Below are 23,457 nucleotides of genomic sequence, written 5' to 3' on the forward strand. Positions count from 1 at the left end.
AATGAGCAAGAGTGGCTTTGGGAGTGGACTTTAGAACTCACTCATCCCCATTTTACAGTTAAGGAAACTAAAAACTGGAAAGAAGGGATTTGCCCCATCTGCAGGTAGCAAAGTGGGACCACTACCCTCATCACTTCCCTCCCCTCCTCCCCCCCCCCCCCCGACTGATACTACCAAATACCATAGCCAACGTTCTTTCTACTGCACGTCTCTGGTAATGTCTGTTCCAGCTGCCTGGTTGTGAGGAAACTCCCTTTAGGTTTGTTCAGACTGCAGAGGGTTTAAAAGTACTGCAAACGAGCTCTTTCTGACATTGACACCAGCACCCCATATGTGAATGGACTGATCTGTGAAAAGAACATTATCTTTGGAGTCAGGGAGCCCAAGTTCAAACCTTTGGCTTAGCCAATTACTCTTACCCTTGTTAACCTTGGACAAGTCATTTCCCTGGGTCTTAGATTTCTCATCCATAAAATGAGAGACTTAGACTTGAAAACCTCAGAAGATGATTAAAGCTCCAAATGCAGCTGCTTATCTCCCCTTTTCATCCCTTCCCCTAATCAACACATTGTTACAACTTCTGCCAAACTCTCACTTTTATAGATGCATGCATTCTCACAACTAGATAGGGGGCCACCAGAAGCAAGCTTTGACCATTTCACAATTTTAGAGAGTAGCCCAGTGAAGAAGGCCTTAGAATTTTATCCTCCCACTCCAAGGGGGTTTCTTTGGTCTTGAGCAAACCTAGGGAGAGTGAGGTTAGAACTGGCCAAAAAAAAAAAAAGAAAGAAATTGTTAGCCTGAGAGGTGATGAATTCATATAATACTTTTTAAGAGGCTTTCCTCACAGCCATTTTCCAGAGTAACACGGTTTATCCTCATTTGTTTGATAAGAAAAGTGAGTCTCAAAGAAGTGAAATGACTTGTGTCATACCATTTTAGGAAGTGGCATTGCTAACTGGGTCTAGTATCTAAGATCAATGTTCTTTCCGCTTCAGGCTATCCAAAATAATTAATATAAGAACCTTATTTGCAGATAAGTGGCTCAGTGGATTGAGAGCCAAACTTAAAAACAGGAATTCCTGGGTTCAAATCTGGCCTCAGACACTTCCTAGTGGGGTGACTGGGCATTTCACTTAACCTCCATTGCCTAGCCCTTATTGCTCTGCTCTTCTGGCTTGGAACCAATACAGAGTACTGATTCTAAGACAAATGGTAAGGGTTGTTTGGCTTTGTTTTGTTTAACATTTGGGGTATAGTTGGTGCCTCCTTACCTTTTTTTTTCCCCTTTTTTTAAATTGATTCCAGGACCCAGAGTATGCCATAAAAATCCGTGGTTGACAACAGCAAGAAAAGACATTATGAAAATCATACAGCTGTTCTCTAACCCATCCCTGGCAGGATCATTTGCCCTACAACACCTTCATCCAAGGTTGGGCCCCAATGGAACTAGATGGATAGGTGTTCAAGGAAAGAGCCTGGCATTTCAAAGGGGTACATGGCAACTGCTCAGATGCCTGGGATGGAAGCAGCAGTGTGGGATGCTGAGACTACTCAGTTCCTCCCTTCACAAACTCAATTCAAATGACTGGACCCAGAAAAGTGTAAAAAGCTCTCCAGAGCTCAGTAAATCATGTTCTCTGTCCCAACTGGAAACAAATGGAAATGAAGAAGAGAACTTTGGAACCCTGTCCGACAAATATTCATCCAGAAAAGTATTTCACAAAACCACAGCAGACTTTCACAACTTAAGGTTTCAAGAATATGAGGATGAGGAAGATAAGATACTGCAAAAGCCTTGGAAGGGCCGGCACAACACTCCTCATTGGTATTTCTATCAATGCAAGAGGTTGATAAAGGAGAACAAGGTGAGTCCTTTCATTTCTAGTTAGTGCCTAAGAAAACCACGTCTCAGATGTCAAAGACTGACACATCACATTGGAGCTGACAGGGATGTCTTTTGAAACTCTAGTTCCCATTATGCTATAAGAATCTTCTCCATTCAGACTGGTTTTCACAGGGAACCCTAAGTACACCAACAGGACCCCATCTTTATGTGGTATGCCCCTTTTCCCTCTTTAGTGCAATTCAACAGCCATGTGCCAGGCATACAAAAATAAAACAGACCCTGGCCTCTTGGAGCCTATAGTCTCCTAATCATCCTTCAGACTCTACCTCTTTATTCATTTATCATATTTATTGAATAGTTATTTTGGGCGAGGCCCTATATTAGACACTGAGGGGGATTCAAGGAGAAAAAAAATTCTGGGCAGTTAGACAGCTCAGTAGATAAAAAGCCTCCCTAGAGATGGGAGGTCCCGGGTTCAAATCTGGTCTCAGACACTTCCTAGCACTGTAATCCTAGATAAATCACCTAACCCCTATTGCCTAGCCCTTACCCTTCTTCTGCCATGGAACTAATACTTAGTATTAGTACTTAGTATAGTTTTAAAAAGAAACAAAACTCAGTCTCTTTCCCCATGAAGCTTACTGTTTTTATAGGAGACAAGATATATTCACAAATTAATGTAATACTACAGGCATTGAAGTCCCTACTGTGTGCTAGGCATTGTTGGGGCAGAAAGGAGGGAACAGTCATTTATATAGAGCCTACAATGTGCCAGGCACTGTGCTAAGCACTTTGCAAATAATGTCTCATTTGACCTTACAACAAAATTCACTGTGTCTTAGGTGCTGTTGTTATCCCCATTTTACAAGTGAGGAAAGAGAGACCGATAGGTTAGGTGACTTGCCCAGGGTCATACAGTTAGTAAGTGTATGAGGCTGGACCAGAGTCTTCCTGATTCTTGGTTCTGAGTTCTATCTACTGTGTTTCCTAGCTGCCTCAATTATGCTTCATACCAGTAGTACTCTGCCAGTTCCAAGGAAAGAAATATCATTTCTATCCATGATTAGATCTGTGAACTTGATTTCTTAACATCTTGATATGTATTTCAGTAGATTGATTTTCTCCAAAATTTGCATATTTTAGTTTATATATTTTAAAACATTCTTCTGAGAAAAGGGGTACATGGGTTTCCCAGTGAGAAAACAGGTCCATGACACAAAAGAGGTTAAGAGCCCCTGTTCTGTGAGAGCAGAAAAAGCTTTAAGGCCCTGACTCCTTCAATCCACACAGATCTCTTCTCACTTATGAACTGGCATAGCACTTGCCATGTCTTCATTTGGCACTTGACAAATTGTTAGCTCTTTTTCTATATATTTTTTTGTTTTATTAAACCCTGACCTTCCGTCTTAGAATCAATTCTGTATATTGGTTCCAAGGCAGAAGAGTGGAAAGGGCTAGGCAATGGGGATTAAGAGATTTGCCCACCAAAAGGGGTGGGATCATCAAACAGGGAGTTCTGAAAAAGAAAGAAATGAGACTTCGCCCAAGTCTCTAACCAGAGGAAATTACGCCAGTGTTAATCCAGATAAGCATGGAACATCATGGGACAAGTGACTCAGTCATGACCAAGAAGGGTCTTCTGGATTGGGCTAACACAAAGCCACTGTGATATCTGGTCTTCTTTGGTATTTGCTGAAAGTGCTGGGCCAAGCAGGTGATGGGAACTCCAAAGTGCTATATAGACCACACTTAGAGTCTTCTTAGGAAGAAAGCTTCTCCCTACTACAATATTTGTCATTTAAGGAGATCTTTTCTCACCTTAGATAGAGATATAGAGATATGTATATAAGTATATATAAAGACATATATTTATATTTAATATTGTGTGTATATTTAATATTATATGCTATTATATATCATACATACATATTTGTGTTTATACATTATACTTAAATATATTTATATTTAATGTTAATATTGTGTGTATATTTAATATTATATATTACTATATATCATATATGTATATAAATGGATTTTATACATTTGTTTATATATCATATATATTTAATTTATATATCATATTAATAATATATATTATTATGTGTTAATAATATATATCATATATATTTAATAGTCTATATTTACATTTAATATATGCTATTACATATAATATAAATATATTTCTATATCACATGTGTATATGTATGGTTTTGGGTGTGTGTAAAAACATAAATATCAACATCCTTTCTGTTTTATTTCTCCTTTCTTGGTGGTGCCCTCAGTTGGCCGAGGCCCTGGATCTGTTTGAGAGGCAGATGCTAAAGGAGGAACGCCTCCAACCCATTGAGTGTAACTATACAGTGCTGATTGGAGGCTGCGGTCGGGCAGGTTACCTGAAGAAAGCCTTTCAGCTGTACAATGATGTGAGTGTTCAGGGAGGGGAGAGAAGGGGTCTTTTGAACAAGTAAGGCCAACACAGACATCCATCCAGCTTTGTTTTAAGTGAGACTTTGATTCCTCTCAGTATCTGAGAAGTAGCACAAAAAAAATCACTGGGCTGAGAGCAGTAATCATCATGGCTTATATTATGTTTTAGGGTTTGCTAAGCACTGTCCCCACCACAACCATGTGAGGTTAGTAGTACAAGTATTGTTATCCCCATTGTACAAACTCATATAACTCAATAGGGAGGTTAAGTGACTTGCCCATGCTTACACAGGGTTCTAGCTAGTGTTAGCTCTGCAATGGGGGCAGAAAATGGCCTTGGTGACTCCATAAAAAAGAGAGAAGATATTCTACCCTATTCCCACCCCTCTTTGTTTGCCTCTGTAGGAGTTCCATAAGTGTGAAACATTACATATACTATATTTTCCTTTTCTTTTCTTTTCTTTTCTTTTCTTTTTTAACCCTTACCCTCTGTCTTAGCATCAGTACTAAGTATCAGTTCCAAACCAAAAGATCAGTTAAAACCAGGCAAATGGGGTTAAGTGACTTGCCCAGGGTCACCCAGGTAGGAAGTGTCTGAGGCCAGATTGAACCCAGGATCTCTCCATCTCCAGGCCTGCTTATATCCACTGAGCCACCTAGTTACCCCCATTACATATATTTTCAGATTTTTTTCAATGTATTAGTTGTTTTGCTGATTTTTTCCCCCCTCTCTTTTTCTCTTTTTCAATCTATCAGTCCATCAAGGGACAGCTAGGTTGCTCAGTGGATACAGAGTCAAGCCTGAAGATGGGAGGTCCTGGGTTCAAATCTAGTCTCAAACACTTCCTACCTGGTTGACCCTGATAAAGTCACTTAACCCCAATTGTCTAGCCCTTACTCCTCTTCTGCCTTGGAACCAATACTTAGTATTGATTCTAAGACAGAAGGTATGGATTTGAAAAATAAAATCAATCCATCAATAAGCATTTATTAAGTGCCTACTATGTGCCAAGCAGTGTGCTAAGTACTGGGAATACAAAAAGAGACAAAAGGAGTCCTATCCACAAGGAGCTTGCAATTTAATGGAAGAAGCTAACATGCAAACAAATATATACAAAGTAATCTATATATAGGACAAATAGAAAATAACAGAGGGAAGGCACTGGAATTAAGAGAACTCCTAACTCCTTAGGGAAGGCTTCCCTAAGGGTTAAAAAAATTATTTGTTCAATGGGTTGACTCCCAGGGAAGAGAGGAATAAAAGAGGAATTTTACTAAAATTATTTTTTTAATGTATTGCTAATTTTTAAAAATTGCTTTGGCTGGTTGCTGCCTGAGACATCACAAAGCCATGACTCACAAGCCCTTTTTCCTCTTTGTATGGTATTCTTTGACAATGCCCACTTCAAGAAACCCAGAAAAGTTGCTCATGCTATTGGAAGTATAAATTCCATACCATTTGCTACACATTCAACAAAATCTAAGGCTTTCAATACTAGGGACAGACTGGGAAATTAGATCCTGGAGTTCTTGCCCTTGCTGTGCCCAGGACATGCCCAGCTTCTTAGGCAGATCATCCCTTAAGCCCCAAGTCTCACCTCCAGATACTGATCCTACAAGGCTTTTTGTCATTTCAGCCTTCTTAGGAGCCAAGTCAAGCAAATCAATGAGCAAGTCAGTGGTTTCCAATGGGAAATGTTCTAGTCCTGTTAAAGGTAAGTACACAACTCTGGCTTTCTCTTGTTCATGATAGATGAAGAAACGGGATCTAGAGCCCTCTGAAGCCACTTATACAGCCCTGTTCAATGCCTGTGCCCAGTCACCCTGGAAGGATTCTGCCCTACAGAGTGTCCTAAAGCTTCAGCAACAACTCCGGGAAAAAAACATCCAACTGAATTTGAAATCTTATCATGCGCTACTGAAAGCAGCTGCCCTCTGTGCTGATACCAGGATGTGTTTCGAGGTCTTCAAGGTAAAGGGTTTTATTTTTTTAAAACATTACTTTCTGTCTTACTAACAACTCTAAGAGAGAAGGGCAAGGGCTAGACAAATAGGGTTAAATGACTTGCCCAGAGCAATAGCCAAGAAGTGTCTAAAGTCAGGTTTGAACCCAGGATCTTGTATCTCCAGGCCTAGAACTTAATCTGCTGTCACCTAGCTGCCTCGATAGGGATCATTAAAAAAAATTATTATTAAACTCTTCCTGCCCCATGTTTGTCTAACATGGACCTGCCTATACAAGTGGATGCTCAGTAAATGTTGTTGGTCCCCCTCTCTCCCTCCCCACTACTTTTCTTCCCCATCTAGGTAGAAAACAAGGTTCTCAGCTTAGGTGAGCAGGTATCATGGCATTTCAGAGCCAGAGTTGATTCTGCCCCTTCTCTGGAACCAAATTCATTTCATTAGGGTTGAGATCGAAGATTCCCAAGGATACAAGTTTCTGTTTTCATGTTGAGGATCAGGAATGATTCTGAAAAATTTCAAGCATGTTCAGAAGTCACCAGGGCTTCTGCAGCCACCAGCTACAATTGTCTCAAAATTCCCTTACCAGTTAGTGGTAATAAGATAGAATTCCAGAAAGAGCCTTCAGAACCAATATTAGTCAATAGTGAACATTTTTTAATGCCTGTGTGTCAGGCACTATACTACATGTTTGCTAAGGATACAAATAGGAAAAAAAGAAAGACAGTTGCTACCCTCAAGAGCTTAGAATTGAAGAGTGGGGAAAAAACACACAAAGAGAAGTTTAAAAACCAGGGTAGGGGGAGAAAGTATCAGAATTGGGAGCATGGTGGACGACTGAGTCAAAGAAGTCCCAAAGTTATGCAGTCAGGTGAGAAATGAGGTTGTAGGAAGGAATTTGTTTTGCTTTATCAAGCATAGGGCCAGGAGAAAGAACTAAAGATAAGGTTGGCCTCTGATTCCCTTTTTTCCTTTAAACTTAAAAAAAAAAAAACCTTACCTTCCATCTTAAGAAGAGCAGTAAGGGCTAGGCACTGGGGTTAATTGACTTGCCCAGGATCACATAGCTAGGAAGTATCTTTTTTGAACCCAGGACTTCCCATCTCCAGACCTGGCTCTCTATCCACTTTTAAAAGAACTGACTACATTTCCCACTTCTGCCCCACACTGCCCTAAGCTTGATCATTGGCCATGTCCATGTTCCTTGTTCCTAATTCTACTCAGCCAATAAGGCCTAGGACTCCAGAAACCATCACTGTCTTCAGACTGCTTCCATAGCCCTTGAATTGGAATGACGGTGGTGAGAGACTTCTTTCTACCAGGTCCAGGGCATGCCCTTGTTCTCTGGCTCTTGTTGACTACCTCTCTGCCATGCTATTAGGTGCCACATAAAAGAGAGCCTATCTCTTCCTTGACTTTAGGAGATCCTAAACAATGTATTTCTGCTCATATCCTATCAGTGCCAGTGGGCAAGGACTTACAGGATAAGTTGGCAAACTGTTGGGAGCCATTGAGACTCCTCTTTTTTTTTTCTTTTTTTTAAATTTTTTATTTTTAGAAAAATTTTCCATGGTTACATAATTCATGTTTTTACTTTACCCTTCACCCCCTCAGCTGCACCCCACCCTTCCTCTCCCGGTAGCTAACTCCAATTTCCACTAGGTTTTAACATGTGTGGTCAGTCAAGACTTATTTACATATTATTGATAGTTGCATTGGTGTGGTCTTTTCAGGTCTACATCCCCAATCATGTCCTCATCAACCCAAGTGTTCAAGCAGTTGTTTTTCTTCTGTGTTTCCACTCCTGTAGTTCTTCCTCTGAATGTGGGTAGAGTTCTTTTCCATAAATCCCTCAGAATTGTCTTGGGTCATTGCATTGCTGCTAGTACAGACGTCCATTACATTTGATTTTACCACAGTGTATTAGTCTCTGTGTACAATGTTCTTCTGGCTCTGCTCCTTTCACTCTGCATCAATTCCTGGAGGTCTTTCCAGTTCACATGGAATTCCTCCAGTTTATTATTCCTTTGAGCACAATAGTATTCCATCACCAACATATACCACAATTTGTTTAGCCATTCCCCAATTGAAGGGCATACCCTTGCTTTCCAGTTTTTTGCCACCACAAAGAGCGCAGCTATAAATATTTTTGTGCAAGTCTGTTTATCTATGATCTCTTTGGAGTACAATCCCAGCAATGGTATGGCTGGATCAAAGGGCTTTTATCACTCTTTGAGCGTAGTTCCAAATTGCCATCTAGAATGGTTGGATCAGTTCACAACTCCACCAGCAGTGCATCAAAAGTATCAATAAGCACATGAGAAAGTGTTCTAAATCTCTAAGAATTAGAGAAATGCAAATGAAAACAACTCTGATGTACCACCTCACACCTAGCAGAATGGCTAAAATGATAGCAGGGGAGAGTAATGAATGTTGGAGGGAATGTGGCAAAATTGAGACTCCTCTTTTGACCCATTTTATGATCCACACCTTTTCTTATTGGAAAAGCATTATAGTCTTATTGGAAAACTTTAAGTTCTTAGCAAACCAACAGTTAAGAGGTTAACGCTCTCTCTCTTGGTCAAAAATACAGCTGCTATGTGCATCGGCCATGGGTGGGGGGAGTGCGGGGGGTGAAGGGGAAAATAGGAGCATGAATCATGTAACCATGTTAAAAATGAATATTAATAAATGTTTAAATTTTTAAAAAAAAATACAGCTGCTTAGGCTCAAAACAACATTTCTAGACAGCCAAGGTCAGAATAAAAACAAAATCTAGACAAAACCTCCTTCAGCAGGGGCTTTCTGCCCAATAAAAGTATCCCAGAATTAGGTTTCTGATAATAAGGCAGCTAGAATTCAGCCTTGGACTTTGTTCTGTTCTAGGCTATCTCTACCCCAGGGATTGGCAACCTTTTTGGCCGTGAGAGCCATAAATGCCACATTTTTTAAAATGTAATTTTGTGAAAGCCGTTCAGTGCTCACAGTGCGGCTCCTGTAACAGCACCTGAAAAAAATCGACTTTATGGCACCTGCAGAAAGAGCCATATCTGGCCCTCAAAAGAGCCAGATATGGCTCGAGAGCCATACGTTGCTGACCCCTGCTCTACCCTGAAGTCACTGAGGTTTTTTGTGCTTTGATATGACGTAATTTGTATTTCTGCACAACTGTGAAGTTTCTTTGTGCTCTTGTGTGAAATGGGTTTTATATACAGTATATAATAAAATCCCAAGCTCATTGTGGCACACAGAGCAGCAGTATGAGCTGACAGAAATCCAGAGTCTCCTGCTTCTTTCTTTATCACCTAAGCCATCCTTATCAGATTTCCTGGAAATGTTGGATAGCTTTCAACAGGCAAACCTCAGGACAAATTTGTAAACCAGTTGTACCTACATTACAGGATTAGTATGAAACTTAAATGATATTACAAGGGTAATGTACTTATAAACCACTAAATCCAATGACAGTTGTTATTGTTATCCAAATAGAGACACTGGAGATAAGGTGCTATTGTACATTTAAGAGGTTAGGCTTCCTGGGCATCAAGGTGGCTCAGTGGATAGAGGGCCAGGCCTAGAGATGGGACATCCTGGGTTCAGATGTGGCCTCAGACACTTCCTGACTGTGTGACCCTGAGTAAGTCACTTAACCCCCATTACCTCACCCTTATCACTCTTTTGTCTTAGAACCAATATACAGTATTAATTCTAAGACAGGAGGTATGGATGGGGTCTGCCCTCTAAAAATCATGAGTTTAAGACAGGCATCCTTGCAGGTTCCATGCATCCAGAGGAAAACTATTTAACCATTTCATAAATGAAGATGTGAGATTGACTTTCTGTGTCCATCCAGGATAAATATATTTAAGGATTAGAGAGTTCATTTTCTTTCCCTTTGATTGCTGTGTTAAATTATGTAGAAGTCACCGTGGTATCATACTGGGTATCATTTAAATAAAATTAGATACAGATGCTACCTATGTTCTAAAATAGATCATCATTCAGACAATACCTTGGGACCACCCTGGATTCAAAAGTCACAAATTTCTCCTGCTTTAGGAAATTGTCCTCAAAGGTCATGCTGTCACTGAAGAGACTTTCAATTTCCTACTTATGGGCTGCATAACAGACAAGAAGACAGGCTTCAGATATGCCTTGCAGGTCTGTATCTTTCCTCCTGAGGGTTTTGGGTATGAGTGAAACCCTTTCAACGTAGTGGGATAGAGATATGAAATATATGAAAATGGCAAAGAATGTGGTGGTGCTGAATAAGAGATGAGCTAGGCAGAGCAGCAGAAAGACTGGAATCCAAGTCATTTTATCCTTTCCTAAGGGAAATTGGGGCAGGGCAGGAGAAGTGGGACAGCATAAGTGGTGTGTGGAGGGCCCCTTGTTTTTTCTTGCTCATAAAAATGCCTTTCTGAAAAAGCTTCTGGGTAGTTTAAAAGTAAAGGCACAGACACTTCCTGACTATATAACCCTAGGCAACTCACTTAACTCCGTTGCCTGGCCCTTCCTGCTCTTCTGCCTTGGAACCAATACTTAGTATTGATTTTAAGATGGAAGGTAAGGGTTTAAAAACAAAAAAGTAAGGGCATACCTTTCCCCAAATCCACCTTCTCATGAGCATTGTTCAAATGTGAGCCAGTGACTATGATTTGTCAATAAGCATTACTGTCAGCTCAGGGAGAGGTCAGTCAGCTGTGCTGGCATACTTCCTTTTCCTGCCCAGATCCCCTGGGCACTAGATTGGGTACCCAGAGAAATTCCTTGCTTACCAGAGACCTGAGACCAATGTCAACTTGGTTCATCATATCCCAACCCCCCAGAAAATATTATCTGAGTGTCTGACCCCAGCTGACCCAGCTTTTGATTCTGAGAGCTCCTCTGATACATTTCATTATTCAGAGGAAAAATCACTTTTTCTTCTGGAGCAGGTTTGGCGACGGATGTTGAAAATGGGGATTAAGCCCAATGCTCACAGTTACAATCTGATGCTGTGTGCAGCTCGGGATTGTGATCTAGGGGACCCCAGAGTGGCTTCAGATTTGCTTCTGAGACCTGAAGAGGAGCCAGCCCTGCTCCAACTGATGGCAGGCAAGCAGCACCGAAGGAAACAAACACAGGAACAGAAGGCCACCTCAGTCAAGCTGCATGTGGACTCGCTGGAGAAGCAGCTATTCCAGGGAATTTCCAGGGAGGCCCAGGATCCCCTGGACCTCCAGAAAGCCAGAGAGACCAATGAGGTTCAACCCGAGCTGGAAGATGACAAAGGAGGATTTGACTCCTATCCTGCTAACTCCCTGGTGGTACTAAACCAAAGTCTGAGTAGTCCAGAGCCCATGAAAGCCAATGTTGCTGGATCTTTAGAACCTGTTTGCCCCCTGCCAAACTTGCTGGATCTCACAGTATCTCACCTGAATGTGATTTCTTTAGGGACTGTTACTACTCCAGCCGACAGATTGGCTTTAATGGGTGAGATGGAAGGCTTCCTGAGTAAAATGAAGGAGGACCATCTAGTGCCTAATATCAAAACTCTGACGATGTTGGCTGAGATTGTCAGACCAAACAGTGCATCGGAGTCTTCATTGTTGGCCATTCTTGATGAGCACAAAGTGGAAGCTGATATTACATTTTTCAACACATTGGTGAAGAAGAAGAGCAAATTAGGAGACCTACAAGGAGCAAAGGTAAGGTAAACTCCAAGCACTGGTATGTCTTTTCATTTTAGGTGACACTAAAATGTCTCCTAAATGCATTAGGATGTGAGGAAGAGACAGCTAGGTAGCACAACGGATAGAGCACCAGACCTAGGTGCAAAGATGGCTTTATACGCTTCTACCTGTGCAATCTTGGGCAAGTCACTTAACCCCAGTTGCCTAGCCCTGGCCACTCTTCTGTTTTAGAATTGATATTGATATGACTCAAGACAATTCTGAGGGATTTATGGAAAGGAACACTACCCACATTCAGAAGAAAAACTACAGGAGTAGAAACACAGAAGAAAAACAACTGCTTGGACCCTTGGGTTGATGAGGACATGATTGGGGATGTAGACCTGAAAAGACCACACCTATGTAACTATCAATAATGTATAAATAAGTCTTGACTGACCACACATATTAAAACCAGTGGAAATGCGAATTAGCTACAGCAGAGGGGAGTGGGAGGTGAAGAGAAAAGTAAAAACATGACTTATGTAACCATGGAAAATTTTTCTAAAAATAAAAAATTATTTAAAAAAAAAAAGAATTGATATTGATAGAAGGCAAGGGTTTTTAATTTTAAAAAAAGGGAATAATACAGTTCCGAGGTCCTCCCTTTTTCATTGTCTGTCGAAGCAACTGTCAACAGATCTGGATCCTTTCAGAGAGAGTTTCTTTTCATTGCTAAATAACAAGGTTCTTCCTGTTCTCCTATCACCTTTAGGTGAGTCTCATCTCTTCCCATATGTTGTCCTTTTAGAGGTGGTCAGGGGCCAGTGAGCTGTCACAGCCTTTTTGAGACCTTTATATTTTTTAGGCCTTCTTAATTTAGGAAGATCAGAACTTTCTTGAGTTCAGAAAGAAAGAGCAAAAGTCATCCCCCCTTAAGTTGATTTCATTTTAGTAAAGCAGTGGGCAGTCAGCTTCATCACAGCTTTGACCATTATGTGACTAAAACAACTTCAGAAAGGACTTAGATGGGAAAGAACAGGGAACATACCTCATCCTTTATCTCCTCGGTACCTAGCAAAGTGCCCTTTATACAACAGTGCTCAAGAAATGTTTGTCAGTGGCATCAAGGTCTGTTCTTTCAGGAGCTGCTTCCCATCTTGGCAAGGAGAGGAATCGTCCCTAACATGCAGACGTTTTGTAACTTGGCTATAGGCTGCCTCAAGAAAGCATATGGAATTCAGCTGCTTGCAGACATGAAGGTAAACAGGCCTTCTTGATGACTTTTTTTTTTACAGTGTTTCAAGGTATCCAGTTTAACAGAGTGGTCAGGAACCCTTATTTAAATTTTCATGGTCAGCCCCAGAAAAAAAAGTTGCTCAACTCTTCCTTCTTGATATTTACATTCTCAAATAGCTTTGAAAAACACACAGAAGATTGTCCTAGGAAAATACCTTTGCAAACCCTTCAGGTGGTATATCTATGAAATGATAATAATATTAATGCAGTAATGAAATTGGGAGCATATGGCATAGTAAATCTCTAAGGGCTGGCCTTAGAACCAGGAAGGCATCTCTGATCTCTACTGATTGTGTATGATCTGAGGTAAGTCACTTAACTTCTCATGGCACTGGGTATCCCTTGTGTATGATCTGAAGTAAGTCACTTAACTTCTCGTGGCACTGGGTATCCCTCTTAGACAAGGGTTCTTAGCCTTTTTTATATCATGGACTACTTTGGCAATTTGTTGAAGCCTATGAACTAGAAATGATGCTTTTAAATGCATAAAATAAAGGGCAGCTAGGTAGCACAGTGGATAGAGAACCAGGCCTGGAGATGGGAGGACCTGGCTTCAAATCTGGCCTCAGACAGTTCCTACTTGTCTGACCCTAGACAAGTCACTTATTCCCCATTGCCTAGCCCTTGCCTCTCTTCCAACTTAGAATTGATACAGAGACAAAAGGTAAGGGTTTCTAATGAATAAAATTCATAGGATTACAAAGGAAACCAGTTACATTGAAATAAAGATGCAACTTTTTACCCCCGAAGTTCATGGACCCTCTGAAATCTATCCATAGAACCCTTCCAAGTCTGTAGACTCTGTGCCTCAGATTTTTTAGTTTTTGGTTGGTTTTTTTTGGGGGGGGGGTGGAGTTGTTGAGGTCACAGACAAGGAATTTTTCTGGGTAAGCAATCTTGGGAAGGCAACATCTGTCCTCAACAGGGTAGTGCCCAGGGGATCAGGGCAGGAAAAGGAAGTATGCCACCATGGCTGACTGACTTCTCCCTGAGCCGACAGTAATGTTTATTGACATATCATGGTCACTGGCTCACATCTGTACAATGCTTATGAGCAGGTAGATTTCGGAAAAGATGTGTCTTGTCTTTTCCTTTAATCCTTACCTTCCATCTTAGAAAAAGTAATTTCCAAGAAGGTGCTAAACCTGGAAATATGGGAGAAAGTGTGGAAAAGGTAGAGGAAATAAGGGGAGGAGATGCCAAGCCCACCCGTGGGCTCAAGGCAACATTATAATTCTGTTAAATCACTAATCATTGTCCTAAATCAATTATTTCCTTTGGCTAAACGCTGATTAATTCTATCACCTAAGGTCTTATTTAAAGGGATAAGGAATTCTCATTCTCTTCACTCTAGAAAATAGCCATGGGCCAGCTCTAGTTATAACTATCCCACCATGAATCCCCATCATGTATTCTTCACCCAAGACAACATATCACTCCCTCCCTTTCCCAATGATTGCCCTGTGTCCCCTACATGCAATCAGAAAAGGTTCAGCTTACTTCAGCTCCCTGAATGACTCCATATTTATTTCAAGGAACAAGAGCACAACTTGATGCTTTTGTGTAAAGTTCTGACACATTGGTTCCCTCTGATCAGAGATATCCATAGCTGACTTAACTGATAGATTAATTTAATTCCTTCCTTCAAATCTGGCCCTTGGCAAAACATCAAAGAACTCTGTACTACTAGCTTCAGTCAGCCCCTGGGGAGGCTGCCTAATTAATATATCTGGCTGTTTCAGAAATGCGGGATGATCCCCAACACCCACGTCTATAGCACCCTCATCAATAAAGCTGTGAAGAAGCTGGACTATGCTTATCTCATAGTCATCCTTCAGGACATGAAGAAGAACAAGGTCCCAGTGAATGAAGTCATAATCCAACAGCTGGAATTTGCAGCTACATACCCTCCCACGTTTGACAGGGTATGTGACCTGTTATGTCCTGGAAATGAAATAGCAAATTCTTTCTTTTAGAGCTAGGTGTATATAAGAAAATTAAAGAGCAAAGGATAGCAAAATCCACATTCAATTCAACCTTCTGCTACATTTATCCCAGTTAAGGATGCCTAGTGCTGTACATAGGTGGACGGTGCCCCCTTTTTATCAGATCCTTTTGGTTTCTCCTTCCTAATCTAGTATCAGCCAATTACTAATTGTTATGGATTTTAAATATCTCCCCTTGGCTGTGACATAAGTCCTCCTTTGCAAATAGAACAGTTAAATTAGTGTGCAAATAAGTTTTGCCTAGCTTTTCTTTACATAAAAACATATAGAGAAAGCTACCTTCTTTTTTGATACCAGAGCAGTTTCTGATCCTCAGTGTTCCCCCAGAACTCTGAGTGGCATTGGCCATATTTTCTAGAATCATAACATTATGTAGTAGGGATTTAGAGATCATCTTGCTCAGCTACTGGAATTTTACAAAGAAAGTAGGGAGACGGCTTCTAGAGAGGAGTCAAGTGAACCACCCACAGTCACAATGGTAGAGCTTATATAGAACCCAGGTCTCCTAACCCTCACAGAAATACTTTATCTATACCCCTTAGAGTTGTGCACTTATACAGGTAGGGTTTAGGAGGCAAACAGTGGAGGGGGCCTTTTGTCGGTGCTACAGTATAGGTCCACAATAGAGAGATTAAAAAGAGGACAGCTGGGTAACACACTGGGTAGAGCCAGACCTGGCACAAGTTCAAATGTGACCTCAAACTTCCTAGCTGTGTGACCCTGGGCAACTCACTTAGGCCCCACTGCCTAGCCCTTAACGTTTTTCTATTTTGGAACCAACACACAGTATTGATTCTAAAACAGAAAGTAAGGGTTTTTGGTTTTTGGTTTTTTTTTTTACAAGGAAGTTAAAGAAATCTCTTCTTCCATGGCATACTTTAGGGAGGGGCAGCTTTCCCTCTCTGAACTGGTTTCTTCATCAGTAAAATGGAAATAATATTTGTCCAATATACATTGTAGGATTGTGAGAACCAGTTGAGTTAACATGTCAAAGCAATTTGTAACCTCAAAGCAATATAAAAACATAAGCTCTCATTATTGTCTAAATATATTTACATAGTATCAAGCCACTTCCGTAAGTAAAGCTTTGAATGGAGATCTTAATGCCCTCTGTTCCCCACCACAAAGTCCACAGTCTACCTTTTTTCTACTAACTGAAACAATATATAATATTTCTCCACTAGCCTAAGAGTTTCTCTCTCATTATTTCAATCACAGAAGCTAGTTTATCCCTAGTCTTAAATATGTAACTGGATTTTTCATTTACAGTACAAAGAGAAGAATACCTACCTGGAAAAGATTGATGGTTTTCGAGCTTACTACAAACAGTGGCTGAAAGTAATGCCAGCAGAAGAAACTCCCCATCCTTGGCAGAAATATAAGATAAAACCTAAGAGTGACGAAGTTAGTGAAGAGGAGACTGAAGCAGCCAAAGGCCAGCAAGAACAGTCACTGTGATGATCTTCCACGGATTAACAATGTAGATCAACTTTGGTACACTTTACAAAAACCCCAAAATCCACAGTTGTTAGTTGGCCACAGAGGAAACGTAGAGAAATATTTTGCAGCACAGAATCAAGGATCTGATAGTCTTGACACTTTGCCTATGTCCAGTATTATCACTGGCCACAATATAATTGAGGTCTTATTGCATTAGCAATAGTACTGGGCATTAGCAATTAGCAATGGGGCAGCTGAGTGGCTCAGTGGATTGAGAGCCAGGCCTAGAGACTGGAGGTCCTAGGTTCAAGTCCGGCCTCGGACACTTCCAGCTGTGTGACCTTGGGCAAGTCACTTGACCCCTACTGCCCACCCTTACCACTCCTGGGCCAAGGACGGTCCCTAGCCCGGATGAAAAAAGGAGGAGGGTTGGGCGTGGGGCTAGCAACCCCACCCTGTAAAAACTACATCTGCTAAAGAAACTACAACCTAAAGTAGGGGCAGCTGGGCTAGCTCAGTGGATTGAGAGCCAGGCCTAGAGGCGAAAAGGTCCTAGGTTCAAGTCCGGGCTCAGACACTTCCCAGCTGGGTGACCCTGAGCGACTATGTGGCCCATTGCCTACTGGTTGTGGCCCTATGCTCCTTGAATGGAGTCCCAGAATAAAAAAAAAAAAATAGTACTGCATTTTAGAATGCTTTCAATAGACTTCATTATACAGCAGCTGGCTGTACCAGCTTTTGTTTCCTGAATCCAGCTGATAGTTCTTCCTTATTGGGCTGTTTTTATGAGTTTGGGGAACCCTGTGCCAACAAAATAGTGTCCAGAGGGGCAGCCAGACTGACCTCATGTTCAGAAAGAGAGAAAATATTTTGCCTGGAGAAGACCTGGGCAGAGGAATCACATGATGGCAATCTCCAACCTAGTATTGGAAGGGATAGCACATGGAAGACAGATTCGATTTGTTGTCCTTAGTCCCAACAAATAAGAACTAGGAAATGGGTAAGTTTAAAAAACTAATTTAAACTTAAGTAGGAACTTGGAGGTTTTCATGCACAAGCTGGTATGTTAGAAGGAATGGCTGCTCTGAGGTTCCTTCCAACTCTGGGAAATACTGAGATGATAGCTTCATTATCTTGAGACTCAAGAATATCTCTATTCTGAAATGGCCTGTAATAATATTAAGAACTCTTGCTTTAATAGGCAAAAGACATGAGTTTGAGTGTTGTCTTTCAATTATCACTTCTATGGCAAGGCACTTTAGCCTTCTGAATTCTTTCTTTTTTTTTTTAAGCCCTTACCTTCCGTCTTAGAATCAATACCATGTATTGGTTCCAAGGCAGAAGAGTGGTAAGGAGCTAGGCAATGGGGGTTAAGTGATTTGCCCAGGGTCACACAGCTAAGAATTGCCTGAAGCCAGATTTGCTCCCAAAATTCCCCCTCTCTAGGCCTGGCTCTCAATCCAGAGCCACCCAGATTGCCCCCTTTCTGAATTCTATTTATATTAGTGGTACTACAGCAAAATAGGAAACTGGCCTTGGAGCCAAGCATTCCTGAGTTGAAATCCCACCTCAGAAGCCAGCTGTGTACACACTACAGCCTGAGTTACCAATAGTTAAAGGTTTTATTTTAAAATCACAGATAATTACAACTGATTAACACAGTCTTTTATTTGCCATCATGCTCCAATCGCAGGTTGCAGCTTTGGAGAGCAGGAGTTATCCAGGGGAAAGTGTTCACTTTAACAGCTACTCATGGAGTTGAACAATAATGATAAGCTAGAAGTGGAATCTGTAGGCCCATCACTCTGAGACCTGTCAACCAGAGCATCCTCGGCAGCCACAATGGGTACACTCGATGATCCGCCCCTGTAAAACAAGGTAGACTATGATATATCCTGGATAGCAGTGAGACAGGAAGTAACCCCTTTCTGATGGAAGCTATATAAAAACTGTCTCTGGGACAGCTGGATTGCTCAGTGATAGAAAGCCAGGCCTGGAGACAGGAGGTGTCCTGGGTTCAAATATAGTCACTTAGAAGTTCCTTCCATAGTATCTAGGCTTATCCTAGGTAGTCTAGACCATGGCTAGAATCCTCCTCCCTAGCCCTCCGGATAATCCAATCGATTGTCCTTCTTTTCCTATACTCCCTTAAAGAGTATACAAGACCCCAAGTTCTTCAGTTTGATGGAAAATCCCATGATGGAAATTCCCAGATATTGTTCCACAGTCTCAGAACTTAGCTTGGTGTGGTATTGGTGTTGTATGTGTGCATGCCTCTTCGTGGTGGCTATAAGAGCATTGTCTCCCTTGACCTGATTAAAGATGTGTTCTTGTTAACTGCTTTAGTGGTTTTGTTTTTTCCAGGTTAACCATGTCAAATGAATTACAAATGATACTCTATAATTAGCATCTTTAAGAAGTCAGACAATTCATCACTTTTCTGTTCTAAATAAAAATCCTAAGCCAACCTTAGTTCAAGTAACAGCTAAATCAGTTCTGTAGATCTCATTTGTGTAAGGGATTGAACCATATGGCTTTAAAGCACTCAGGCATCTTTTCACCATTATCCCTAGGTTCATTTGTAGATTATACACCCCTCAAATCTTGCCCAACTTGTGCATCAAAATAGAAAAACAGGGCACACAACCATAAGAAAATGGCCACATTAGAAGAAGGAGCCAGAAAATATAAGTGAGAACCAGAATTCACAATAAATACCAATACAATCAAAACTGACATAAAAAGATAATGAGCCCCAAGTGATTCAGAATCATTCTAAGAATTTAGCTCTCTGGCTTACAGAAATAAATACCATTAAGAAAAAGCTTACCACTTCCAACTTGCTTTTTGGAACCCTACATATACAGTTAGTTCCAAAATTGGTGTCCCGAGTTTGGATGCAGCGGAGGCAGCACAGATTTTCATAGCCTTGTTTTTTCCACTTGGCAATCAAGTTTTTATCTGCATAACCTTCTTTAATACAGTACTCATATAATTCTGTCAGAAAGAGGAAAGAAATATTAGATAAATATCTATTCAAAATAAACTCCCTTTCACCATCCCCAGGATAAGGAGAAAGGGAAGCAGTTCTATAAAGTACATTTTACCAGTACTTTTTGGTTTCTTAGTGATCAGGAAAAAACTGAAACTTGCTGAGTCAGGAGTGGCATTAATTATTTAATTGCTCTCCATGCTTAAATTTGAAGTTAGGATTTCCTCCATTGAAAAATAAGGTAAGGACACCCAAAAGCCTAAGATAATAGCCAACTGATTACCTTTGCTTATGGCTTTCCTCTTATAAAATAGGTCAAAAATGTATCTTGTTTTCTGGTGATGAATCCTGAAGATTGGCCAGAGAGATTCCACTTTCCTCTTTCCTTCATGAGGTTCAGTTTCAGCTACAGGGAGAAAGGCACAAAAATTAGGTACAAAGGACTTGAGATAATTTGCTAAGTTACATTTCCATCAACAATGATCTCTGGGAGAGAAAGAAGAAATCAAATGTAAGCATAGCAGTTTTATAATGATTCACTAAAATATGAATTTTATTTTAAATTTAAAGAATTAAAAAATTCTTCCAATTGCCTTTTGTTCTTCAATAATTTCTTGTAGTTTAAGAAAAACCAGGAATCAAGAATGGAAAGTTTGAACATTCTATATGCACAGTGGGTACACAATATAGTAATTGCTTTTTTAATAATCACAAAAATGAACATGAAAATGCCAGTCAAGCCAACAAATGGAGAAAAGAAATATAACAGGGTAACAATAAAAACCTAGGTTGTGCTGTTACATCAGATCACGAAAGCTGACTGTAGTGGAGAATTTTTTTAAATATTTTTTGGCTATGTCCAACAACTTTGACTTGAACCTCTACAATGGGTAAATACCCTAAAACTCACACCAAGGTTATTTTAATGTCTCACAAAATAGCCTATAGTGTTCTACTAGTTCCATTCCAGGTAGGAATCACTATAATAAGAATATTTATAGGTAAACAAACAATATGAACGATTAGCAAAGAAAAATGAAAACTGGCATTCCTTAATGGTGCATATACATATCCTAGGATAGCAGGAGCAGACCAATTGAATGTATGCAAAGTACATTGTTTCAAAAAAAAAAAGTTTTCACTTGAACAATTCTAATGCACCTGGTCAGTTTTTCTTAAATAAGATTCTATATGTATAAGCATTATTAAGGATTTTAATTTCCTAAATCAAGAGCATATTGTCTCTTGGTTCTACAATTTCCAGCTAGAAGAAACCCTTAGAGATCTAGAACTCCCTCCATAATTAGTCATGTCCCTGCTACATAATAATAAAATACCAACCCGTGGGTGTGGACATAGAAATCTGTTCTTTCTAGGTAAAGACTTGAAGAGTCGGTAGATTTTTTAAATCAGAAGGGATTTTAGAGACTGTCTAGTATGACCCTTTAATTTTCCAGAGAATGAAACAGTCCCAGAGAGATTAAGCAACTAATATAATCATACTTCCATTGGTAAAGTCTTCCCAGGACCTCCATTTTGGAGAAGGGATCCAGACCAGCCATTCAGGATTTTCTAGACTTAGACACCATTCCTCTTCCCAGCCATCACTCCACCAGGTACCTTCCTATTTGCACCCCTTTTCCCCGGACCCTTTTATATGCTGTATTCCTCCATTAGAATGTAAGCTCCTTCAGTACAAAGATTTATAACTGCATCCCCAATGTGCTTAGAACAGCACATAGTAGGTGCATAATAAATGCTCGTTGACTTGTTACCACAAATATTAAGTAGCAATTCTAGAATTCAAATCCTTAGGCTCCAAATTCCATGCTCCTTCCATATTAAGAAAAAGTGAGGATGGATTTGTGCTACAATTTAGAGTGTTCAAGAACTGTATACAAAATAAGTGATTGTTCAGTCAGATCACAATCTAATATTGAAACTGAAAATTGGCTCTCTTGCTCACCTTCTCTCATCTTCTGATCTAATTCATCCAATGTTGGTTCAATTAGCTCCCAGCCATCCGGAGGAGCTTTCCTGCTTCTTTTTACCTTCGGCATCTTCTATAATACAAAAGAATATCAAAACTAAGTTAAATAAATTGGTCCCAGATATTCAGTTCCAGCTATGTAAACAAAAACATCAGCCAAAGTGGGCCTAAGGCAAGCCAAACACAAATTCTTACTAGCACTTAGAAGTGCTAAGCATTTCTACACCCAATGTAAAAATAGAGGCAGTATGGTACTTGGAAAAGAATACAAGCTCTGGTTTCAAAAGGTCTGGGTTCAAATCCCTCTCTACTTTCTATATTACCTTAAGAAAGTTAACTAAACCTCTCTATGCCTCAGCATCCTCATCTGTAAAATAAAGAGTTCAGACTTCACATTCTCTAAGGTCTCTTCCAGCACTTGAGGAAGGCTATGAAGGGAAATGATAATTATACGTACGGGTGGGTGTACAAAACGCATAGAGCATTCTGGCGGCTTCCAATCCCGCTCCCCCTCCCCCCAAATAAAGTGCCATCTACGGTTGCAAAGTTCTGATCTTGAAGGCTTTCCCCTTGAGTCCTCACAGAACAGTATCTTTTACAGCTCCCTAAAGCATTCATTCATGTAAAGCTATATAGTACATTCATTTCATGTTTGTATCTTATCCTCCAATTATACTGCAGATCCCACCAGGGCAAGAACAACGTCTCGAGTGGAATCCCCTCCCACATCATATCCCAGAGCCTACTACAGTGCTCTGCACAAGGACTCTGAATAAATGTTAATGGAACTGAATCTGATTCTCGGAACAATCCATTGAGTTTTAGCAAAGCCTGTAATGTTGGGGAGATGAGGCTCAGAAGAACAACGGGTCATTAGCTGAGGTGTCACACGCAGATCGGTGACGGTCAAGAATCCAAGTCCCCTCGACTCAACGTCTGACTTTTCTTCCACCAGCGGTTGCCCCGCACAATTCCTCCTCCCTCGACCACTCACAACAATCTCTAGCCCCAGAGAGGCCGACAGCCCGTATCTTCGGGGCACTGGAAAGAAAAGGCCTCCGGGAAGACCGGGTGCTCTCCGCTTCTCTCTGGAACCAGTCCTGAGGGCGGACGCGGGGAGAGGGGGAGCAGTGGGTCTCTTCACTAGGCTCCAAGGGGAGGTAGCACGGGCCCAGCCCAGGAGCAGCAGCCTCCGTATTCTCTCGGTCTGACAGGGAGGGAGGTCACAAAATCCCTCTTGGACCCACGAAGGGGGAAGAGAAGGTAGCGGCCATTGCCAAGGAAACCACGGGGGGAAACTTACCGACTACACGAACGACCACCGGTCCGGCTTCCGTTTCCGTCCTACCGCTCCGCCCCGACTCTTGTCGCCTACTTAATGTGTCACGGACAAGGGCCACCCGGCTCCCGTAATATGACGTCACCGTCCCGCCACAGGCGGAGGCCTTGCAAAGGTATTGCGTCAGTTTGGTCGCCCACAGTATTGCCTGAGGAGAATTCTAATTCCCTGGTCCCGAGAGGCGGGTGGAATTCCTTAATGGAGGAGTCCGACCTTCTTTGGGGTGTGGAGCCAGCGGCCTGCCCGGGCCCCAGTGTTGGGGAGTGCCCGTAAGAGGGGCGCTGGCGGCGCCGGGCCTCCGGCGGGCGCCCGGACAGCCGCCCCTCGAGCTCTCACGCCTGGGAGAAGGGTTCCGGGTCCTCGTGGCTGTGGTGGCGGCGGCGGCGGCAGCGACGCGCGAGGACGGGTTGAGCCCGCGGAGGGTTCTTTCCCTCGACTCCGGGGTGGGCTAAAGACAGAGAGAGAGCAGAGGGGAAAGGGAGGGAGGGTGGGGGGGAGG

General features: G+C 41.4%; 2 protein-coding genes across 2 annotated transcripts; one reads left to right on the plus strand and one right to left on the minus strand.

Annotated features, from left to right (window-relative positions):
* The first annotated feature begins 1,361 nt into the window (after positions 1-1,361).
* On the plus strand, positions 1,362-16,881 carry PTCD1 (pentatricopeptide repeat domain 1). The gene is made up of 8 exons (XM_044659853.1): positions 1,362-1,868; positions 4,132-4,272; positions 6,030-6,248; positions 10,298-10,399; positions 11,176-11,928; positions 13,038-13,154; positions 14,934-15,116; positions 16,467-16,881. Exons 1-8 carry the CDS (start codon positions 1,362-1,364, stop codon positions 16,653-16,655), a joined length of 2,211 nt encoding a protein of 736 aa, XP_044515788.1. The 3' UTR covers positions 16,656-16,881.
* A 1,358-nt stretch (positions 16,882-18,239) lies between these two features.
* On the minus strand, positions 18,240-23,440 carry BUD31 (BUD31 homolog). Its single transcript, XM_044659900.1, has 5 exons — positions 22,923-23,440; positions 21,596-21,692; positions 19,913-20,035; positions 19,468-19,634; positions 18,240-18,503 (listed from the first exon to the last, which is right to left on the minus strand). Exons 2-5 carry the CDS (start codon positions 21,687-21,689, stop codon positions 18,453-18,455), a joined length of 435 nt encoding a protein of 144 aa, XP_044515835.1. The 5' UTR covers positions 21,690-21,692; positions 22,923-23,440; the 3' UTR covers positions 18,240-18,452.
* Positions 23,441-23,457: the final 17 nt, after the last annotated feature.

The sequence above is a fragment of the Gracilinanus agilis genome, chromosome 1 (genome assembly GCF_016433145.1).
Source record: "Gracilinanus agilis isolate LMUSP501 chromosome 1, AgileGrace, whole genome shotgun sequence".
NCBI lineage: Eukaryota > Metazoa > Chordata > Mammalia > Didelphimorphia > Didelphidae > Gracilinanus > Gracilinanus agilis.

What these genes read in the sequence shown, in the direction of transcription:
- BUD31 (XM_044659900.1), bottom strand. Translation starts at nt 21,689, where the DNA reads ATGCCGAAGGTAAAAAGAAGCAGGAAAGCTCCTCCGGATGGCTGGGAG. An exon ending in GAGGAAAGCCATAAGCAAAG is followed by an intron (nt 19,635 to 19,912) that starts GTAATCAGTTGG and finishes TCTTTCTGACAG; the next exon opens with AATTATATGAGTACTGTATT. An exon ending in CAAAAAGCAAGTTGGAAGTG is followed by an intron (nt 18,504 to 19,467) that starts GTAAGCTTTTTC and finishes CTTGTTTTACAG; the next exon opens with GGGCGGATCATCGAGTGTAC.
- PTCD1 (XM_044659853.1), top strand. Translation starts at nt 1,362, where the DNA reads ATGAAAATCATACAGCTGTTCTCTAACCCATCCCTGGCAGGATCATTT. An exon ending in GCTTCAGATATGCCTTGCAG is followed by an intron (nt 10,400 to 11,175) that starts GTCTGTATCTTT and finishes CTTCTGGAGCAG; the next exon opens with GTTTGGCGACGGATGTTGAA. An exon ending in ACCCTCCCACGTTTGACAGG is followed by an intron (nt 15,117 to 16,466) that starts GTATGTGACCTG and finishes TTTCATTTACAG; the next exon opens with TACAAAGAGAAGAATACCTA.